Raw genomic sequence first — 16,847 nt, forward strand, 5'->3', positions numbered from 1 at the left:
ACATTCTGAGGCTGGAGCCTTAAGGGTTTTAAGTGAGGGGATGAGACAGTAGGTTTCTCCATCTATAAGGATGAGGCTCAGGACGAGAGGAAGAGAGAGGCTGGGAGCTCATTCAGAGGCTGTCACAACAGACAGGGCAGGGAGGAGGGCTGTCAGGGAAGTCACCAGGAAGGGGACAGGTCTGAGGAATGCTTGGGAGGGGATCCATGAGGCACAGAGGGGGAGGGTAGGAGTCCGAGCAACACTGACTCTCGGTTTGAACTGAGATGGTACCTCACATTGCCTAGAAACCCAGCGAGCTGAGGTCAGCAGCACGAGGGGTCAGCAGCACGAGGGGTGGCAGGGTTTGGGGACAATGATGACAGTGAGGTCGACTCAGGGCACAAGCGGGACATTTGTGGAGCTGCCCAGGAGCAGCGGAACTTGCACAGATCCAGGGTTTGGAAGAGATGGGCTTGGGATCCTCAGACTAAGGTGGGAGGCTGATGGGAGCATCCAGGGGCTCACCCAGCAGGAAGGGGGGCGTACAGAATCCTGGGGGGGAAGGGCCGGGGAGGTTATGGGATGGGGAGAGCATGGGGAAGGGGAGGGACCCTGGCGATCCCAGGCATGGCACGCAGGCCCTGCAGGGAGAGGCAAATGGTACCTCACATTGCCTAGAAACCCAGCGAGCTGAGGACTGTGGGGCCTCAGAGCCTGGGTGCCGCTGTTTCAGCAAAGGGATGGGGCAGGAGGCAGACGAGACGTGGGATGGGGAAGGGAGATGGCCCTGGCGAGAGGCTCAGTCCTCAGGGACAAACTAGACAGACGATGGCAGGAAGATAGATGGCACATAGATGACAGGCAGATGGCAGGTAGACCGGGTGGGTGGGTGGGTGGGTGGGTGGACAGCAGGCTTCCGGGTCATGCTGTTTGGTGAAAACACCCTATTGGGGAGTTCCCATTGTGGCTCGGTGGTTAACGAACCCGACTAGCATCCATGAGGACGTGGGTTCGATCCCTGGCCTCGCTCAGTGGGTTAAGGATCCGGCATTGCCATGAACTGTGATGTAGGTTGCAGATGCAGCTTGGAGCTGGCATTGCTGTGGCTGTGGTGTAGGCCAGCAGCTACAGCTCTGATTAGACCCCAAGCCTGGGAACCTCCACGTGCCACTGGTGCGACCCTAAAAAAAAAGAGACAACAAACAAAAAAACACCCTGTGGAGAGCCGATGGAGGAAGGCGGGTGAGGAGGGGGCAGGACAGGGGCTGGAAGAGGAGAAACGGCCCCCCTGGGTCAAGGGAAGGGGGCGAGATGCAAGGCAGGCTGTCCTCAGTTTGGAGACAGACGCTGAAGCAGGGACCTCAGCTGTGCAGGAGGGGACCTGGTCTCGCTGAGGGTGGAGTGTGGCAGGTGGCAGGTGTTGAGGTTTGGGGACGGAGACAGCGGATGTGGCTGCTCTGATGGGCCTGATCTCTGCAGGGCACCGCGGGGATGCGAGTCCAAGTCTGGGGTGGCCAGGAGCCCACCTGGGGGCGCTGCGGAGGGGAGGACTGACTCTGCCCCTCTTGGGCGAAGTGACACGGCCCGTCTCACCACCTCTCTGTGCTGATGCTGATGCTGCCTCCTTAATGTGATATCTAAACCCCCATCGCGGGCTGGAGGGAGAATGGAGTGGACTGTGTGCAAAGGTGCTTTGCCAATAGGGCATCCTGAGCCCGGCGTGGGTGGCATGCAGGGGGACTCCATGGCCAGCAGCCCCTGTCACTCATTGCTCCCTGGTGTGGGGAGGGGAGGTGGACATTGGTGCCTTGCTCTCCAAGGCTGGGAGTGGAGTCCAGTCGAGGCTGCAGGACTGGTTGGTGGAGCCAGCCGTGGGCATTCAGGAGAAACCTCGCTCTCTGCAATGGGCCCTCTCCGCCTCCTGCAGGACAATCCAGAAGCCCCTCTGCAGGAGTCGGGAGGGGAGAGAGAGTATAGAAGGACCCCCCCCCCAAAGGAGACAAACAGAGGCAGGTGTCCTGTCACAGGCCTGGAGACTTTAATATCCTGTTGGCACTGCCCGGGCCCCTTCCAGTGGCACCAGAAGCTCCACCCAATCAGGCCTCTGGCTGGTGGGGGAGGGGCTGTCAGGCTCCCTCCTGACTTGAGGTGGTTCCTGACCCCCCCAACCCCCGGCCTGTCCCCTTAGCTGGTGGGGTTGGGGGGCTTCTGTGCTGGGCTCCCCCTCCCCACCCCAGCCCCCCACCTGGTCTCACGGATTCTGAGCCCATGCGGACCACAGGCTTCACAGCCTGCGGGGAATGAGTGTCTCCCGCGAGCCCTGGAGCTGGTCCAGGCTGTCCAGGGAGGACCAGGGCACCGCGGGCCCGTGGGCATGGGCCACGCCCTCCGAGGCCTGGCATCCCTGGTCCCGGCCCCTCAGAAGCTCTGTTGCTGCCACCTCCACTTCCTCCGGCTCCATTTGGCAGGCCTCCGCCAGGGCCTGGCCCGTGGCCGTGACGAAATTAGCATCGGCTGCCAAGGTGTCCAGGCCCCCTCGAACCAGAGCCTATGGGGAGGAGGTGGGTGGGGTTGTGGGGAGCCCATCCCCAACCTCCGCCGCCCCAGGCCACCCTGGGGTGCAGCCCGGTTCCAGCCCTCCCCTGTCACCTCTCGGATCAGCAGGGCCATGGCTGGAGCGGGGTTCTGGGGGGTTCCGTCATCGGTCCTACTTCTGGGGGGCGCTTCCTCAGGCAGGGAGACTGGCATGCGGCTCCTCGCCTTGGGCACTGGAGTCTTGGCCCCTGTGTGCTGTTCCAAATGCACAGAAGCAAAGTTCCCTCAGGGATGTGGGGTTCAGGAGCCCCACCTCCTCAGAAGGAGCCCCAGCCAGGACCCCAGGGAGCAGAGGTCCCAGTCCTGTGCCATCTGCTGCAGACACTGAACCAGCCCCTCCAGGCCTCTGCGTGGACCTGACTCCCGCCTCTGCCCAGTTACCTGACGGGGGGCGGGAGGTGCCTGGGCTCCGGGCATGGGTCTCTGGGCCAGCTGTCCCTGTGGCCTGTCCACATGGGAGGTGCTGCGGGGTCCTGTGGGCAGGCGGGGGAGGGCAAGACGGCTGCTGACTCCTGGCCCCGGCCAGCCCTGGGTCCACAGAGCTTTCCTGGGCCAGCCAGCCCCACCCTGAGACCCCTGGGGTCCTAGAAACCCAGCCAATCCAGGGTCTATTCTTGAGGGTTTGGGGGGGATCAAGGCCAGAGTCTGACCAGCATTGGCCAAGCTGTTCTGTGTGTGCCTATGTGTGTGTGTGTGTGTGTGTGTGTGTGTCTGTGCCTGTGTGTGTGTGTGTCTGCGCATGCATGTATGTGTGTGTGTGCTGGGAAGCAGGACAGGCACCCCCAGGGCTCCCATTATCACACACAGCAGTCTGGGACCTACTGGGAGACTGCCAGGTTGTCTGCCGAAGGGCAGAGCCGGGTGCCAGTGTGCCCAGGGTGGTCCTTTGGCTGTGCGGGGAGGGCTCTTTTGCAGTGCACGTCCCTTCGCTACAGCCTCAGTCCCTAGGTGGCACCCCCCTCTGCCTGGTTAGGGACCTCGCTCAGTCTCTAGGTGACACCCCCAGCCCCGGGTGAGGACCTTGCTCAGTTGGCACCCCCGTCCTCGCCTGGGTGAGGCGCTGGTTCCCATGACCACAGGCTCCCAGCTCTGCTGAACAGGCTCCCCAGCTGTACACAGGAGCAGGGCTCCCTGGTCTCTCTGGGACGGGGCCAGCCCCTTGGGAGCACAGGAGACACTGACCCAGGGCTCCCCGGGGCTGGCTGAAAGCTCCTCCTCTGGCAGCAGGTGTCTCTGTCTCTCCTGGGAACTCTTCTTCATAGCAGACGCTAGAAAAGAAGCAGGGCACTGAGTGGGGCTGCTGGCCCCCTGCCACCCTGCCCTCTGTGGCCCCAACACCCTTCCCCCCTCCGGCCTCCTCTCTTAGACCTGCATCCTCTGCTCGATACCCACCCATCCGGCCAGTCTTCCCTCTGCCCCTCCCAAACCTGCCCAGATGCGCCTCACACTCTTGAAGACACTTTTTTTTTTTTGTCTTTTTAGGGCCACACCCACAGCATATGGAGGTTCCCAGGCTAGGGGTCGAATCAGAGCTGCAGCTCTGGCCTACACCACAGCCACTGCAATGCAGGATCTGAGCCACATCTGCGACCTACACCCCAGCTCACGGCAATGCTGGATCCTTAACCCAATGAGTAAGGCCAGGGATTGAACTTGCGTCCTCATGGATGCTAGTCAGATTTGTTAACCGCTGAGCCATGATGGGAACTCTTTTTTTTTTTTTCCTGCTTTTTAGGGCATATGTAAGTTTCCAGGCTAGGGGTCGAATTGGAACCTACGCCACAGCCATAACAACTCCAGATCCTTAACCCACTGAGCGAGGCTAGGGATGGAACCCACATCCTCACCAAGACTACATCCGGTTCTACATAGGAGACTACAAAGGGAACTCCAGGACACTGCGTCTTAACCTGGCTGTGTGTGGGGTCACCTGGAGCTCTAAGGTCTGGCCGTGGGGTGTCCCACCCCGAGTCCATGGTTCTGGAAGCCCCCTCAATGTTCCTAAGTGGTTGTGTCCTGGGCCCATGGTGATGGATGCCCTCTGCCTTTGCAGGACCAACTCTGAGGTTACTTGGCTGTCGTTGGATCATGTGACACATCCCTCAAGAAGACGTTAAGGGCAGAGCCCGGGTCTGTGTGACCCCACAGTGCAGGTACCCTTCAAGGCTTGTGGGCTGAATTCCAGGGGTCTTTGGCTGGAAGGGGGTATAGCAGCCCCACCTGGGAAGTACTGACTCCCCTGGCCCCTACTGTGTCCCACCTGTTCCTAATGGGGTCGGGGGGGGGGACCCAGCCTCACCAGGCCAGAGGGACCCCTAGTCCTCAGGCCTCCTGTCCAGAACAGAAGCTCAGCTTGGAGCCCACCCCAGAGGCTACAGTCGCTGAGACCCTTGGCTGATCCCGTTTCTCCCGACACTTGTGTCATCATGGTCCATATTCAGTCTATAGCCTGGGGTTGGCGAGACTGGGGCTGCCTGGAACCCAGATCCAACATTTGTGCCTTAACTGTTCAGGTGTTTGCACAAAGTACCCTTCCTCTCCTAACCCAGTGTGTTCCTTCCCACACCTGCTAAGAGGACAGAACTGCCAGGTGCTGCAGCCAGTGCTGTCCCGAGGCTGCCCCCTGCTGGCCACAGGCATCTCTGCCTTCCAGGCTAGACTCAAGGCTCAGGCTGGGTCCGAAAGGGCACAAAGGCAAGCAAAGCACACCCTCCACATTTTGCGGTGCCCCCCAGAGGCCCAGAACCCACTAACCATGCCTGCCCCTACAGCCCAGGCTGACAGTTGCCACCACTACCTGGTAAATGCCTGGCTGTTGCTATGGCTGATGTTGCCACTGGCAACGTTGGCGTTGGCGTTGTTGGTGTTGGCACGAGCAAGGGGGTTGGTGCTTGGATGCTGAGGAAAGTCCTCCAAGAAGACGGGGGACTCCAGCTCCTCCATCTCGATTTCAGTAAACTGGAGGGGCCTCTGGTTGGCCATGTGGGGGGGCAGAGAGTTGGTTCTGTCCAGGAAGTTGTCCACCTGGCCAAACAGGCCTCCAGTCCGCTGGGGGAGGAGCAGAGGGAGGGGCTGAGAGCAGGGCCAGGGTGCGGGGCCTGCCACCCTGGATGATGCACTGGCAACAGGTCAGAGGAGAATGGACCAGGCTGTGGGAGTCTCATGGGGTGGACAGGGGACACCAAAGGGACCGTAGGGGAGACCAGCCATCCGGATGGGACATGCAGGGTGACAGAACCCCAAATGGTCTGGAGGGCTGGCTTTAGTCTCAGCTCTGAGGGTAACTTACTGAGGGCACAATTTCCTCACCAATAACCCAAGGAGGTTTAACTAGGGGGTCGTGAAGGAACTCCAGGTCTAAGGTGTCACAAGGAACAGAGACAGAGCTAAGGGTTGAGGCCAGTGTGATGGGAGGCAGGCGGGGCATCTGATGGATGGATGTCACTTGGGGTTTGGGGCGGGGAGGGGGCAGGCTGGCACAGGAAGGTGGGAAGGGCACGCTATGGGACTCCCCTCCCTCAAGCAGGTGGGTCGTGGATGCTGAGCCCTGATGTGGGCGGCGGGCATCTTCAGCCTCCCCTCCGCGAGGCTGGGCTCCCAGCCTCCTCACTGCCCCTGTGCCTAGAACACACAGGTCCCAGGGATGCCATGGCCTTGCTCACCCGGAATATCCCTTCCTCCATTGCGGCCTCTACCATGGCCCTCTCCAGCTCCTCCTCCGCGGTCAGGTCTCCTGAGATGGTGCGGCGGATCTCAGGGGCTGCCTCCTCCTCAATGGTCCGCAGTCCAGCCTGGGGACAGAGAAGGGACTCAGTGACTCCTCCAGGCCAAGAGGGCAGAAGAGACTGCTTTCCACGAGTGAGTCCACACTGGTTTCTAACTCAGCAACCAGAGCCTCCAGAAGGCCCAGCTCCAGCCCCACCACCTCCTTCTAATTCAGTGTGCCGGGGCTCCGGCTCTGGCCTCGGGGACAGTCCAACCACCATGGCTCCCGAGAGGCATCTTCTCTGGGCGTCACGGGGGATTTTGCAGCTGCCCAGGCCTCTGGGTTGGGACATCCTTTCACTCAGTACCATCTTCTGAACAAAGGCCCTCTTTTGACTGCACGTGACCTAAGTACCATTTTTTGAGCTAACCAAACTTGCTGTTATTGGTGGCAGGACAAAACAAGACTGGTGTCACCTGACAGTCTGCAATGAGAACACAGCATCACTTCTGGGACATTCCTGTCCAAGATGCACGCCCCCAATCTGTCAGCGCTGGGCCCTTTTGCCACAAAGGACATTATGGGACCACTGGTGACACTTGCATGGGGCTGAGGATTCTGTGGCAGCAGTGCATAGGTTTCCTGATTTTCATGGCTGCTTCATGCGTATGCATCATGGTTTGCAGGAAATACAGGCTAAGGTGGTCTGGGTTGATGGAACACTGGGAATGACTCTCAAAAGGTTCAGAATTTATTTATTTATTTATTTTTGCTTTTTTAGGGCCACACCACAGGCATATGGAAGTCCCAGACTAGGGGTTGAATTGGAGCTGCAGCTGCCAGACTACACCACAGTCACAGCAACGCCATATCCAATCCATGTCTGCAACCTACACCACAGTTCACGGCAACACCGAATCCTCAACCCACTGAGCGAGACCAGGGATTGAACCTGCGTCCTCATGGATACTGGCCAGGCTCATTACCCCTGAGCCATAACAGGAACTTCCCAGAAAAGAAGGTTTTTGTGTTATACGTGCAACGTTTACACTTGTGAGATTGCTATAAAGCAAAAATTGAAATAAGTTGTGGAACACACAGCCCAAATACATTATATACTTTTTTCAATGCATCCATCAGGTGCATTATGCATCATATAAAAACAAGCAGGATAACAGAGAGTTCTGCATTTCTTTGCACACCCAATGGGTCATTTCAAGGACCTCCCCTCCCCCGGCAAATCTGCCTTCCTTGCGGCCCACTGCTCTGATCCCACCCCAGCTTCTCCCTCGTATCATCTAGGGATGGAAGGTTTTTCCAGTTCTTCCCATGAGGCTGGAGCGTCTATGGTGGTGGGCCATCCAGGGTTGTCACCTGACACCCCTCGTCCTGGCCCCTCCCACCCTCTGGCCTTCACCCCTGGCCCCCAAGAACACAGACAGGGAGCAGCTGGAGCTCCTTGGAGCTGGGGGCTGGATCCGGGCTTACCTGGATCTGCACGGTGTCCTTCTTGGGCCGATACCCATAATACTCCTCCTGGCGCCTCATGAACTTCCGGAAGTGCTCCTGGATGAGAAACGTGGCGTAGAACTTCCCCACTGTCACTTCGTCATCTGCAGAGGGGCCAAGAGGGGCCAGTGGGCATCAGATGCCGGGGTCCATATGGGGACCACATGAGGCCGGGACCGGGCGCCCCAGGCCAGCCTCCTCTTGCCAAATGGGCCGGCGGGCAGTTTGCACCTGAGGCTGCCTGGGGGGGTGTACCAAGCAGACTCCCAAGGGGCACCCTGGAGGCACCCGGCCCCCTTCTTCGGCTGCCTCTAGACCGGGACTCCCCATGCCGTACCCACCTCCAATTGGCGGGATGACCTGGTCCAGGAGCTTCATGCTGGTTCTCTTCCAGATCTTCTTGATAATGGCCCTCAGCTCCTCGTTGGCCTGCTCAAAGTTACCTGCCGGCAAGGGACAGGCGGAGCAGCCTGAAGTCACTCCAGCTGAGCCGATGGCGCTTGACAAAGCCACCTAGCACTCCTGACCTCTCACTCAGCACATGCTGGCGGGTTTTCCCTCGTGGCAGCTGCTCTGTGGGCACTGGCTTTGCAGGGAGCTGACCTTGGGTCACACAGTGATCCCACAGGCCACTGTCTCTTCCTGTTGTCCCTCTCCCCAGCAGCCTTTGACCCCCCCCCCATGCCTCTGGTCTGCCCGCCTCCACCAGGGAGCCCTCCAGCTGTGCCGCCTCTGTCCGCCCTGACCTGGCCTCCTCAATGCCTGCCATGGTCCCCACGACCTGCAGGGGGTTCTCATGCGGCTGGTACCTGCATGAGGGCTCAGGGGCAGCCCCATTTGACTCTCCCCCTCCCACCCCGCTGCCTGGCTGGCAGGTGGGCACCTGCAAGTTCAGGGTTGAGGGGGCCAAGCGGGAGCCCAACAGCTGCCCAGCAGCTCTGGTCCAGAGCTGCACCCGGGGGCCCCACACCTGCGCGCTCACTCTCCGGCCCTGATCAGACACAGCTGTGTGGGAACAGATCTCTGGTGACCTTGGCCCTGCAGAATTTTCGGGCTCCTTCTGAGTCATGAGGGCATGAGGGCTTGGCGACCATAGCCTGTGTCCTCTCTCTGCTCCTCCCTGTGACTTTTTTTTCCTGGCCATGTGGAAGTTCCTAGGCCAGGGATCGAACCTGCGCTACAGCAGCAAACCGAAACACTGCAGTGACTATGCCAAATCCTTAACCTTCTGCACCCCAAGGAAACTCCCCCATGACTTTTTTTTTTTGTCTTTTTGCCATTTCTTGGGCCTCTCCTGTGGCATATGCAGGTTCCAAGGCTAGGGATCGAATCGGAGCTGTAGCCGCTGGCCTACACCACAGCCACAGCAATTCGGGATCCGAGCTGGCCTACACCCCAGCTCACGGCAATGCTGGATCCTTAACTCACTGAGCAAGGCCAGGGATGGAACCCACAACCTCATGGTTCCTAGTCGGATTCGTTAACCACTGAGCCACGACTCTTGATTCCAAACTTTATCTCAGAGAACCTGGTAGAATCTGCTAAAAACTCAGCCCCCGTGAAAGGCCCTCACCTTCCGTCTTGATCTTGAGCGCCGTTCGGACCAGGGCGAAGAGGGTGGCGTTGAAGGTGACCGAGCCATCGCTGTTCAGGGGCATATTCATGCCCACTAGCCGCTGTGTGGGAGAGGGGGGCTCACTGCTGCGCTGGGACCACCAAGCCAGGCGGTCATCCTTACCTGGTCTGAGGGCCAGCAGGGGAGGGGACAGGAGGGCTGGGGGAGGCTGACAGACCAAGTGTCCCCCAGGAGGGGGCGGGGACAGGAGGGCTGGGGTGCTGACCAACCAGGGTGTCCCCTAGGAGGGGAGGGGAAGGTGAGTGGGGGGACACTACCTAGACTTCGGGTCCCAGGGATGGATGTGGGCCCCCAGGAGACCACTGCTCTGAAATGACTCATTCGACCTGGCCTCGCCAGCTTCCCAGCCCCAGGACACTTGTGCCTCCTTCTGGGTGGGGGCAGGGCACCCCCACTGGCAGCTCCCCGTTACCTTACATGCCACCCGGTGTGGACAAAACTTCCCAAAGCCCAGAGGGGGCTGGATCCTTCTCAGCAGGGTCACCACGTCCAGGTGTTTGATTCTGCCCCTGTGGGAGGGCACCCAGACTGGTGTACCTGGCAGCCCTTCCTGCTCAGAGAATCAAGGGGAGCCAGGGATCTCTTCCCACGTTTCCCCCTTTTCTTTTTGCCATGTCCTTAACCCACTGAGCCACCAGGGAACTCCCCAACTTTCCTTTTTATTTTTAAATTTTTTATTATTATTATTTTTATTGCTGCACTTGTGGCATATGGAAGTTCCCAAGCCAGGGACTGCATCCGAGCTGCAGTTGTATCAACACTGGATCCTTTAACCCACTGTGCTGCACCGGGGATTAAACATGCACCTCTGCAGTGACCTAAGCCGCTGCAGTCAGAGTCTTAACCCACTGTGCTACAGCGAGAACTCCCACCAAGTTTCCTTTTAAAAGAAGGAACAGTATTTCCACCAGGAATAGGCTCTCTTTTTTGGGGGGTGGGGGTGATAAGAGGCCAGAGACCCTTCAGATAAGGAACCTCTGAGCCTAGAACCTGGATTTCATTTTTCCCACACTGGAGCCTTCCTTGAGTTTTAGTCAAGCTGACGGGAGGCTCTTGGGTTGTATTAATAGAAGTAGAGGGTATGAATCAAGGGAGGTGGAAACCCACATCCAGAGACTGGTGGAGACGGGAGGTGGTGTCAAGAGTTTTAAGGAGTGTGAGCTAACGTGTGTCGTGGTTGGCACAGCACCTGACACCTGGGAAACGGTCATCAGAGGTGAGCGTATCATGTTCTTGGGAAGAACTTAAGGCCGCTGTGCTCCCCAGGGTTAAAGGGCAGACAGATGCACCAGGGGTCTGGTTAAGGGCAATGCGAGTTCTGATTCGCTCAGTCTGGGGTGGCTCCGGGGGCTCAGCTGCTTGGCCAGTGGACCACACGCTGAGTAGCCAGGCCTAGAGTGCCTGGCAAAGGAGTGAGTTCCCTGCTCCTGGAAGTGTCCAAGTGAAGCTGGATGGCCACTTCCCAATAAAGGCAAGGGGGCTTCTGTGCTTGGGGGCTGGGGGGTGCCCCCCTGGCCTGAGAAACTCCCATCCTCTGATCTGGGGCCTCGGGCCATAAAGGGAGGAAAGCCTGCTCTTCCTGTGAGACAGGAGAGTGACTTCCTGCAGGACACCCGGACACCCGGACACCCGGACACCCGGACACCCAGACAGGGTCTAGAACAGAGCGGCGGGTGGTTGAGGGAGGGCCCAGCACAGAGCCTGCGGACTGGACTCACTTAGCTTCAGGGTCGTACTCTGCCCAGATGGCCTTGAACTCGTCCAGGTGATGTGGGCCCAGGATGGACCAGTCCCGGGTGAGGTAGTCAAAATTGTCCATGATCACAGCCACAAAGAGGTTGATGATCTGCAGGAGGAGAACGGGGGGCTTCCAGCACAGAAAGGCAGGTGGCACGGGGACAGGGCGGGGGCTGGGTGTGTCCATGAGTATGGGGGGTCCTGGCTTCTCCCTGCACAGCCCCTGCCGGGGCCTCTGGCCCTTCTGGACAATGGCATCCACATGAGGGCAGCCTGGTTCTCTCTGATCCAGTCCAGGTCCTATCTCTGTTGGGACTCTTGGGCTCATCCTTTAAACCCCAATCCCGGGCTTTCACCCACACCCCAGAGCCACACCAGTCCCCACTGAACACTGCCCCTGCTCCTCCTGCCTGCTCTATATTGGCGGGTGTGCCTCTGAAATGCAAGGTTTCATGCACCTGGACCCCTGGCACCCAGTGACCCCCTTCAGGGCCAGGGCTGTGTCCTCGTCATATTTCTGTCCCCTGCACTGAGCCCAGGGCCTCAGACACATCAGATGCTCAAACATGGTTTTAGTGGAATGAACACAGGAAAGAAAAGGAATGGAGGGGCGAGGGCTGGGGCCGCTGGGGAACTCTGCCTCCCCCGTGCACAGACAGCAGCCCTGTCAAAGGCACCTGCTGCTCTGCTTCCAACCCCTGTGACCTCCTGTGGGATCTGGTTTCCAGAGGCTCACCCTCCTCACAGGCGGCAACCTCTCTCTCAAGGAAGGGGGTGTAGCAAGCCGATTTACTGGAAGCCCCTACCGATCTAGGGCAGAACCTCACTAAATGTTTTTGCTTACTAATTGCAAACCAAAAAAAAAAAAAAAAAGGAAACCGTTTTAGCAATGCCTCTGGAGCCTGCAGAAGCACTCAGAAAATGAAGCCACACCTAGGATGACCAGGACAGGGACACTCTAGCCAGAGCCCCAGTCTCCTGTGTCCAGGTGCTCAGTCCCTCCTCCTCCTGCCTCAGCAGGTGCATCTCCGCGGATCTGGGCTCACCTGGGCTGCCCGCCCGGCCCGCACATGCGCTCACCAGGAAGGCACAGAGCATGTAGAAGCTGATGAAGTAGTAGTAGGCGAAGTCGGTGCCGCAGGTATACTCCTCCCCAGGGAGGTAGTCTGACTCGGGGTCGCACAGCTGCCCGTACCTGCAGGCCAGCAGGATCTCCTGCCACGCCTCACCCGTGGCGCACCTGGAAGGCACAGGCTCCCTTGGCCTCTCACTTGGTGGCCCCACAGGAGGCCAGCAGCCCATCCACTGGGAGCAGGGCGTGGGACCCAGGATTCACATGCTTCCCCCCTGTCCCTTGCCCCCACCTCCAGCTCTACCCCTCTCGGGGGCACCTCAGGCAGGAGCTGAGCAAAGAAAAGAGGCAAAATCAGCACAAGACTCAAGTCACAGGTGGGGAAGGAAGAGCGCTGACCCAGGGAGCTGTGACCCAGGGCCTCACCCTCCCGCCCAGGGACATTCCACCTGTTCCCCACCTCAGTGCAACAAGCCAGCGGGTCTGCAAGACCCTACTCAGGACTGGCTGGCTCCTGGGAAGGGCCCAGGACACAATGACTTAAAGAGTGGTGCTGGCTGTACAGTGCTAAGCACAGCTGCCCTGCAAAAGGACAGCAGAGTCTTGGGCCTTTCGAGCTGCAGGACCCAGCAGGAAGCCAGCCTGTCTCCTGCAGATCAGAGCAGGGCCAGGCCAGGGGGATCAGGGCAGCGGGGATCAGGGGTAGGTGCCTCGTGCCTGAAGAGCAGCAGCACGGCCTGGGGGAAGGTCTGGAAATTGTTGTTCCGGTTTATCTGGGTTCCATCCACCATGGCGATCTTCCCAAACATCTGCAAACCACAAAGAGCCCGACTTCGGCCGTGGGTAGGCCTCCCCCATCTCATCTCTCACCTGACCTACTCCCCACTGCCCCCCCACACCCCCTCCCCGCCACCCCAGCCTCCTCCAAGCACCTCCACTTCAGGCCATGTCAGACCTTAAGCCAAGTAACTGGGCTGGCTGACCCTTGAGCAATCCAAGGGCATAATTTTAGAGTCAGCCTCTGGGCCCTCTATATTTGCGATTCCCCATCCGCGGCTTCAACCAGCCATGCGGTGCCGTAGCACGTGTTTATTAAAATTCAAGTAGAAGTGGACCCAGGCAGTTCAAACTTGTGTTGTTCGAGGTCACCTGTATTTTTGAGGTTGGGTGAAGTTCTTCCCCTCAAGCCAAAGAATCGGGGGAGGGGGAGTTTGGGCGGGGGGGGGGGGGGACCAGTTTTCCCAACCGAGAGCTGAGTAGGAGAAGAAAAGTGGCCTAAGACCACCGGAGCTTCTAGAAGGGGCTTGGAGGCCAATCTGGCCCTTGTCGGGCCGCCTGCTGGTCCTTGCTGGGCTGCTTCTGCCTAACGCTGCCCAGCTAACGCTGGGGACAACCTGCTTCCTCTGCTCTGGCTCCTCACCTGCATGCCGATAACAGCATAGATGAAGAAGAGCATGACGATGAGCAGAGCCACGTAGGGCAGGGCCTGCGGGAGTGGGGACGCAGGCTTAGGGTCACCTCCAGCCCTGCAGCCCTGCCCTCCCTTAGCTCACAGGGACCACGCGCCCCAGTCTGCTCCCTGGACTGCACTGAAGTCTACAGAGCGTCCAGGGCCACAGCAGACCGGGGAGGGGTCGGTGGGCGGGGCGCCTGGTGGGCGGGGCGCCTGGTGTGGGCGGGGTCGCCCACCTGGAAGGACTTGATGAAGGTCCAGAGCAGCGTGCGCACGCCCTCCGCGCGGCTCAGCAGCTTGATCAGCCTCATGACCCGGAACAGGCGGAAGAAGGCGCTGGAGATGCGGGCACTCTCGTCGGGGTCCTGCGGGGCGCAGCCCCAGGGTAAGTCCGGGGCGGGGGTAGGGGGCAGGGGTGGAGGCAGGCGAGCGGGAGGGGCAGTGTGTGGGGGACAGGTCGTGGTGGGGGCACTTCCAGCCTCCCCGTGGCCCCTGCTGACCCTCCCTGGGCTCAGGGCCCCGGGGTTGCTCAGCTGGAGACGGGGGCGGGGCCTGAGCACCAAGCAGTGCAGGTGAATGGACAGGCGTTCCGCCCTGGGGGGGAGGCGGCAGCCAGGCCCAGCACCTGCCCTTCTGGGGCTCCTGCCTCATCTCGCCTCCTCCGCAAGCGGCCACTCAGCTGAGGACCCCGGGAGCTCCCCGGGGTCCCCCCCAGTGCACAGTCTCCCAAAGCTCAGCTCTCAGTGGCCATCAATCCAATGGCCCTCCCCGCCCTACACCGCCCGGCACATGGCTGTCCCAGCCCACCGGCCTCTGCGCCTGGGCCAGCCTTAGACACCGGATGACTCTGGCTGGGGAGAGACCCCTGCCCGGCTTCCTGTGTCCCCAGGCTTGGTGTTGGCGACCTGTCACTAAGGGTCTGAACCATCCGGTTTTCTTTGGATGTTCCCACCAACAGAGGCCCCATTTCCAAGGGCTCCAAGAAAGCTGTTGCATCCATGCACATTCTAGTGGCACAGACCCCTCCCACCCCAACCCGGACCCTCTGGGGCCTGCTCGGGGAAAGGGGACCCTGAGTGCATCCGCCCCATGCAGTCCAGCGGCCAGGCCGGCGCATGCACGCTGCAGGGCAGAGCTGGCGGGCCAGCAGGGCAGGCTCATGCAGCCTGGAATTACAACGTTCCCGCAGCCGCCACCCAGGCAATACAGTCCCCCGCTGGAGGCCAGGAAAGTCTGTGGAGAGAGAGAGGAGGGGAGGGGGGAGAGAGGGGAGGAGGAGGAAACGGTGGGAGGTGAGGAGAGGCGTCAGAAAGGACAGACCACAGAAGAGTTAAAGAGGAGAACAAGGCAGAGAGGCAGGGGGGCGAAGACCCCAAGGCTGCCGGTCAGGGTAGGGGCAGGGGCGGGTGGGTGTGAGGATGAAGCTGGGGACAGGGAGGCGACAGGCTGGGGGCAGGGGAGCAGAAGAGGAGGGAGGACCGAAATCGGACAGGTCCCTCCAAGATGCAGCCTAAGTGTCTGGGGCCTGTGATGCTGGGGTGGGGGTGGGGCACAAGGGGACCTACCACTCATTGTCACAGGGGGAGCCACACCCACCGCCCCAAGTCCAGGGGTGCTGGCCAGCGCCCTTGTGCCCCTCAGGCTCTTACGGAGGACCCATCCTCCAGGGGCAGAGGCCCTGTGAAGGTGTCTGAGAACCCCAGCTGATGGAAGCATCTCTGCCTCCGCCTGGGAGGAGGACCAAGGCTTCCAACCCGGGGGCTTCTAAAGGGCAGACAGGAGTGTGTGGGAGCCCTTTTCCCTGTTTACTCTGAGCTTCTCCCTCAGCCCCATTTCAGAAGAAGCCCTGTTTCTGGAGTCCTGGGATGGGGTAGGCATAGTTGTATCTTCTAGGTCTTTGTGGGGAGGAGGCTGCTTCCCAGAACGCTGGTTTCCCCACCAAGCAACACTCTCCCGGGCAGCCTTTACCAGGACCACTGCATCTCAACCCAGGCTGCTATTAGCATCACACACAGCGTTTTAAAAATATATACGCCTTTGCTGGGTCCCCACCCCGGCTGATTAAGTTGGCCCCTGGAGGCTGGACCTGGCTTCGAGGTGTAAGTGAACTCCAGGCGATTTAACCGTGCAGCCAGGGGTGACAAGCCCTGTGCAGCAGGGGGTGACAAGCCGTGTTCCAGGCCTGTGCTGCCAGCAGGGTACCACCAGGCACACGTGGCTATTTGGATTGCAGTGAAAATCACACACACTTGGAAATTCATCTCAGTGGCACTGGCCACATTTCAAGTGACCAACAGACATGTGTGGCTTGTGGCTACTGCACCAGACAAAGTGGATCATTGCTCTCATCGCTGGAAATGCTAACAGACAGTGCTGCCCTAGGCTGTTCCCTGGATATATGACAACGATACAAATCAGTATTTATTTATTTATTTGCTTTTTAGGGCCGCACCCGCAGCATATGGAGGTTTCCAGGCTAGGGGTAGAATCAGAGCTGTAGCCACCGGCCTACACCACAGCCACAGCAACACGGGATCTGAACCAAGTCTGCGACCTACACCCCAGCTCATGGCAATGCTGGATCCTTAACCCCCACTAAGCAAGGCCAAGGATCAAACCCACAACCTCATGGTTCCTAGTAGGATTCGTTTCTGCTGCACCACAAAGGAAACACCAAAAATCAGTATTTAAATTCAAAGTCTTAACGTGACTTCAAGCAAACGGTACTGGTAAGGGACACCTGCTGTCCCTAAAATTCAACTGGTGGCCGACAGTGCCCTCCAGCCCTCCTCCACCGAAGAAACTGCTCTGATTTGTCCTGGCCCCCCCTACATGGACCTCAAACCCCAGGGAGTAACTGTTTGTCATTTGGGCTGTGACTGTGCTGGCAAGAAACGCTGCCTTGAACCCCTGGGCTTTATGTGCTGGTTCCCAGCGAAACCTGAGCATGAAAGATGCACACACAGAGACAGGCAGGGCACCCCGATCTGCCCAGAACCCCATCCCCATCGGCTCTGCCATCCTCAGGCCTGCTTAGGCACAGATGGAGCTCTGTCTGTCCCTGCACACGGGGTGAACAAGACCCCCAGCCAGGCCTGCCCCTGACAGTCAGAAGTCACCGCTCCCTGCCAGGCTCTGCCTTTAAGGAGCAGGGGCC

The 16,847-nt window shown here is 59.5% G+C and overlaps 1 protein-coding gene across 1 annotated transcript in view; it reads right to left on the reverse strand.

Annotated features, from left to right (window-relative positions):
- Nucleotides 1-1,998: 1,998 nt before the first annotated feature.
- CACNA1S (calcium voltage-gated channel subunit alpha1 S) overlaps nucleotides 1,999-16,847 on the reverse strand; it is a 64,868-nt gene continuing 50,019 nt past the window's right edge. The window contains 16 exon segments of the mRNA XM_047755042.1: nucleotides 1,999-2,530; nucleotides 2,632-2,772; nucleotides 2,959-3,050; nucleotides 3,760-3,845; nucleotides 5,375-5,625; nucleotides 6,240-6,368; nucleotides 7,772-7,896; nucleotides 8,134-8,235; nucleotides 9,366-9,468; nucleotides 9,841-9,937; nucleotides 11,147-11,274; nucleotides 12,246-12,405; nucleotides 12,955-13,046; nucleotides 13,658-13,723; nucleotides 13,927-14,055; nucleotides 14,867-14,923. Coding sequence (XP_047610998.1) covers nucleotides 2,267-2,530; nucleotides 2,632-2,772; nucleotides 2,959-3,050; nucleotides 3,760-3,845; nucleotides 5,375-5,625; nucleotides 6,240-6,368; nucleotides 7,772-7,896; nucleotides 8,134-8,235; nucleotides 9,366-9,468; nucleotides 9,841-9,937; nucleotides 11,147-11,274; nucleotides 12,246-12,405; nucleotides 12,955-13,046; nucleotides 13,658-13,723; nucleotides 13,927-14,055; nucleotides 14,867-14,923 — 2,022 coding nt within the window. The 3' untranslated portion in view covers nucleotides 1,999-2,266.

Source organism: Phacochoerus africanus, chromosome 12 (assembly GCF_016906955.1).
Source record: "Phacochoerus africanus isolate WHEZ1 chromosome 12, ROS_Pafr_v1, whole genome shotgun sequence".
NCBI lineage: Eukaryota > Metazoa > Chordata > Mammalia > Artiodactyla > Suidae > Phacochoerus > Phacochoerus africanus.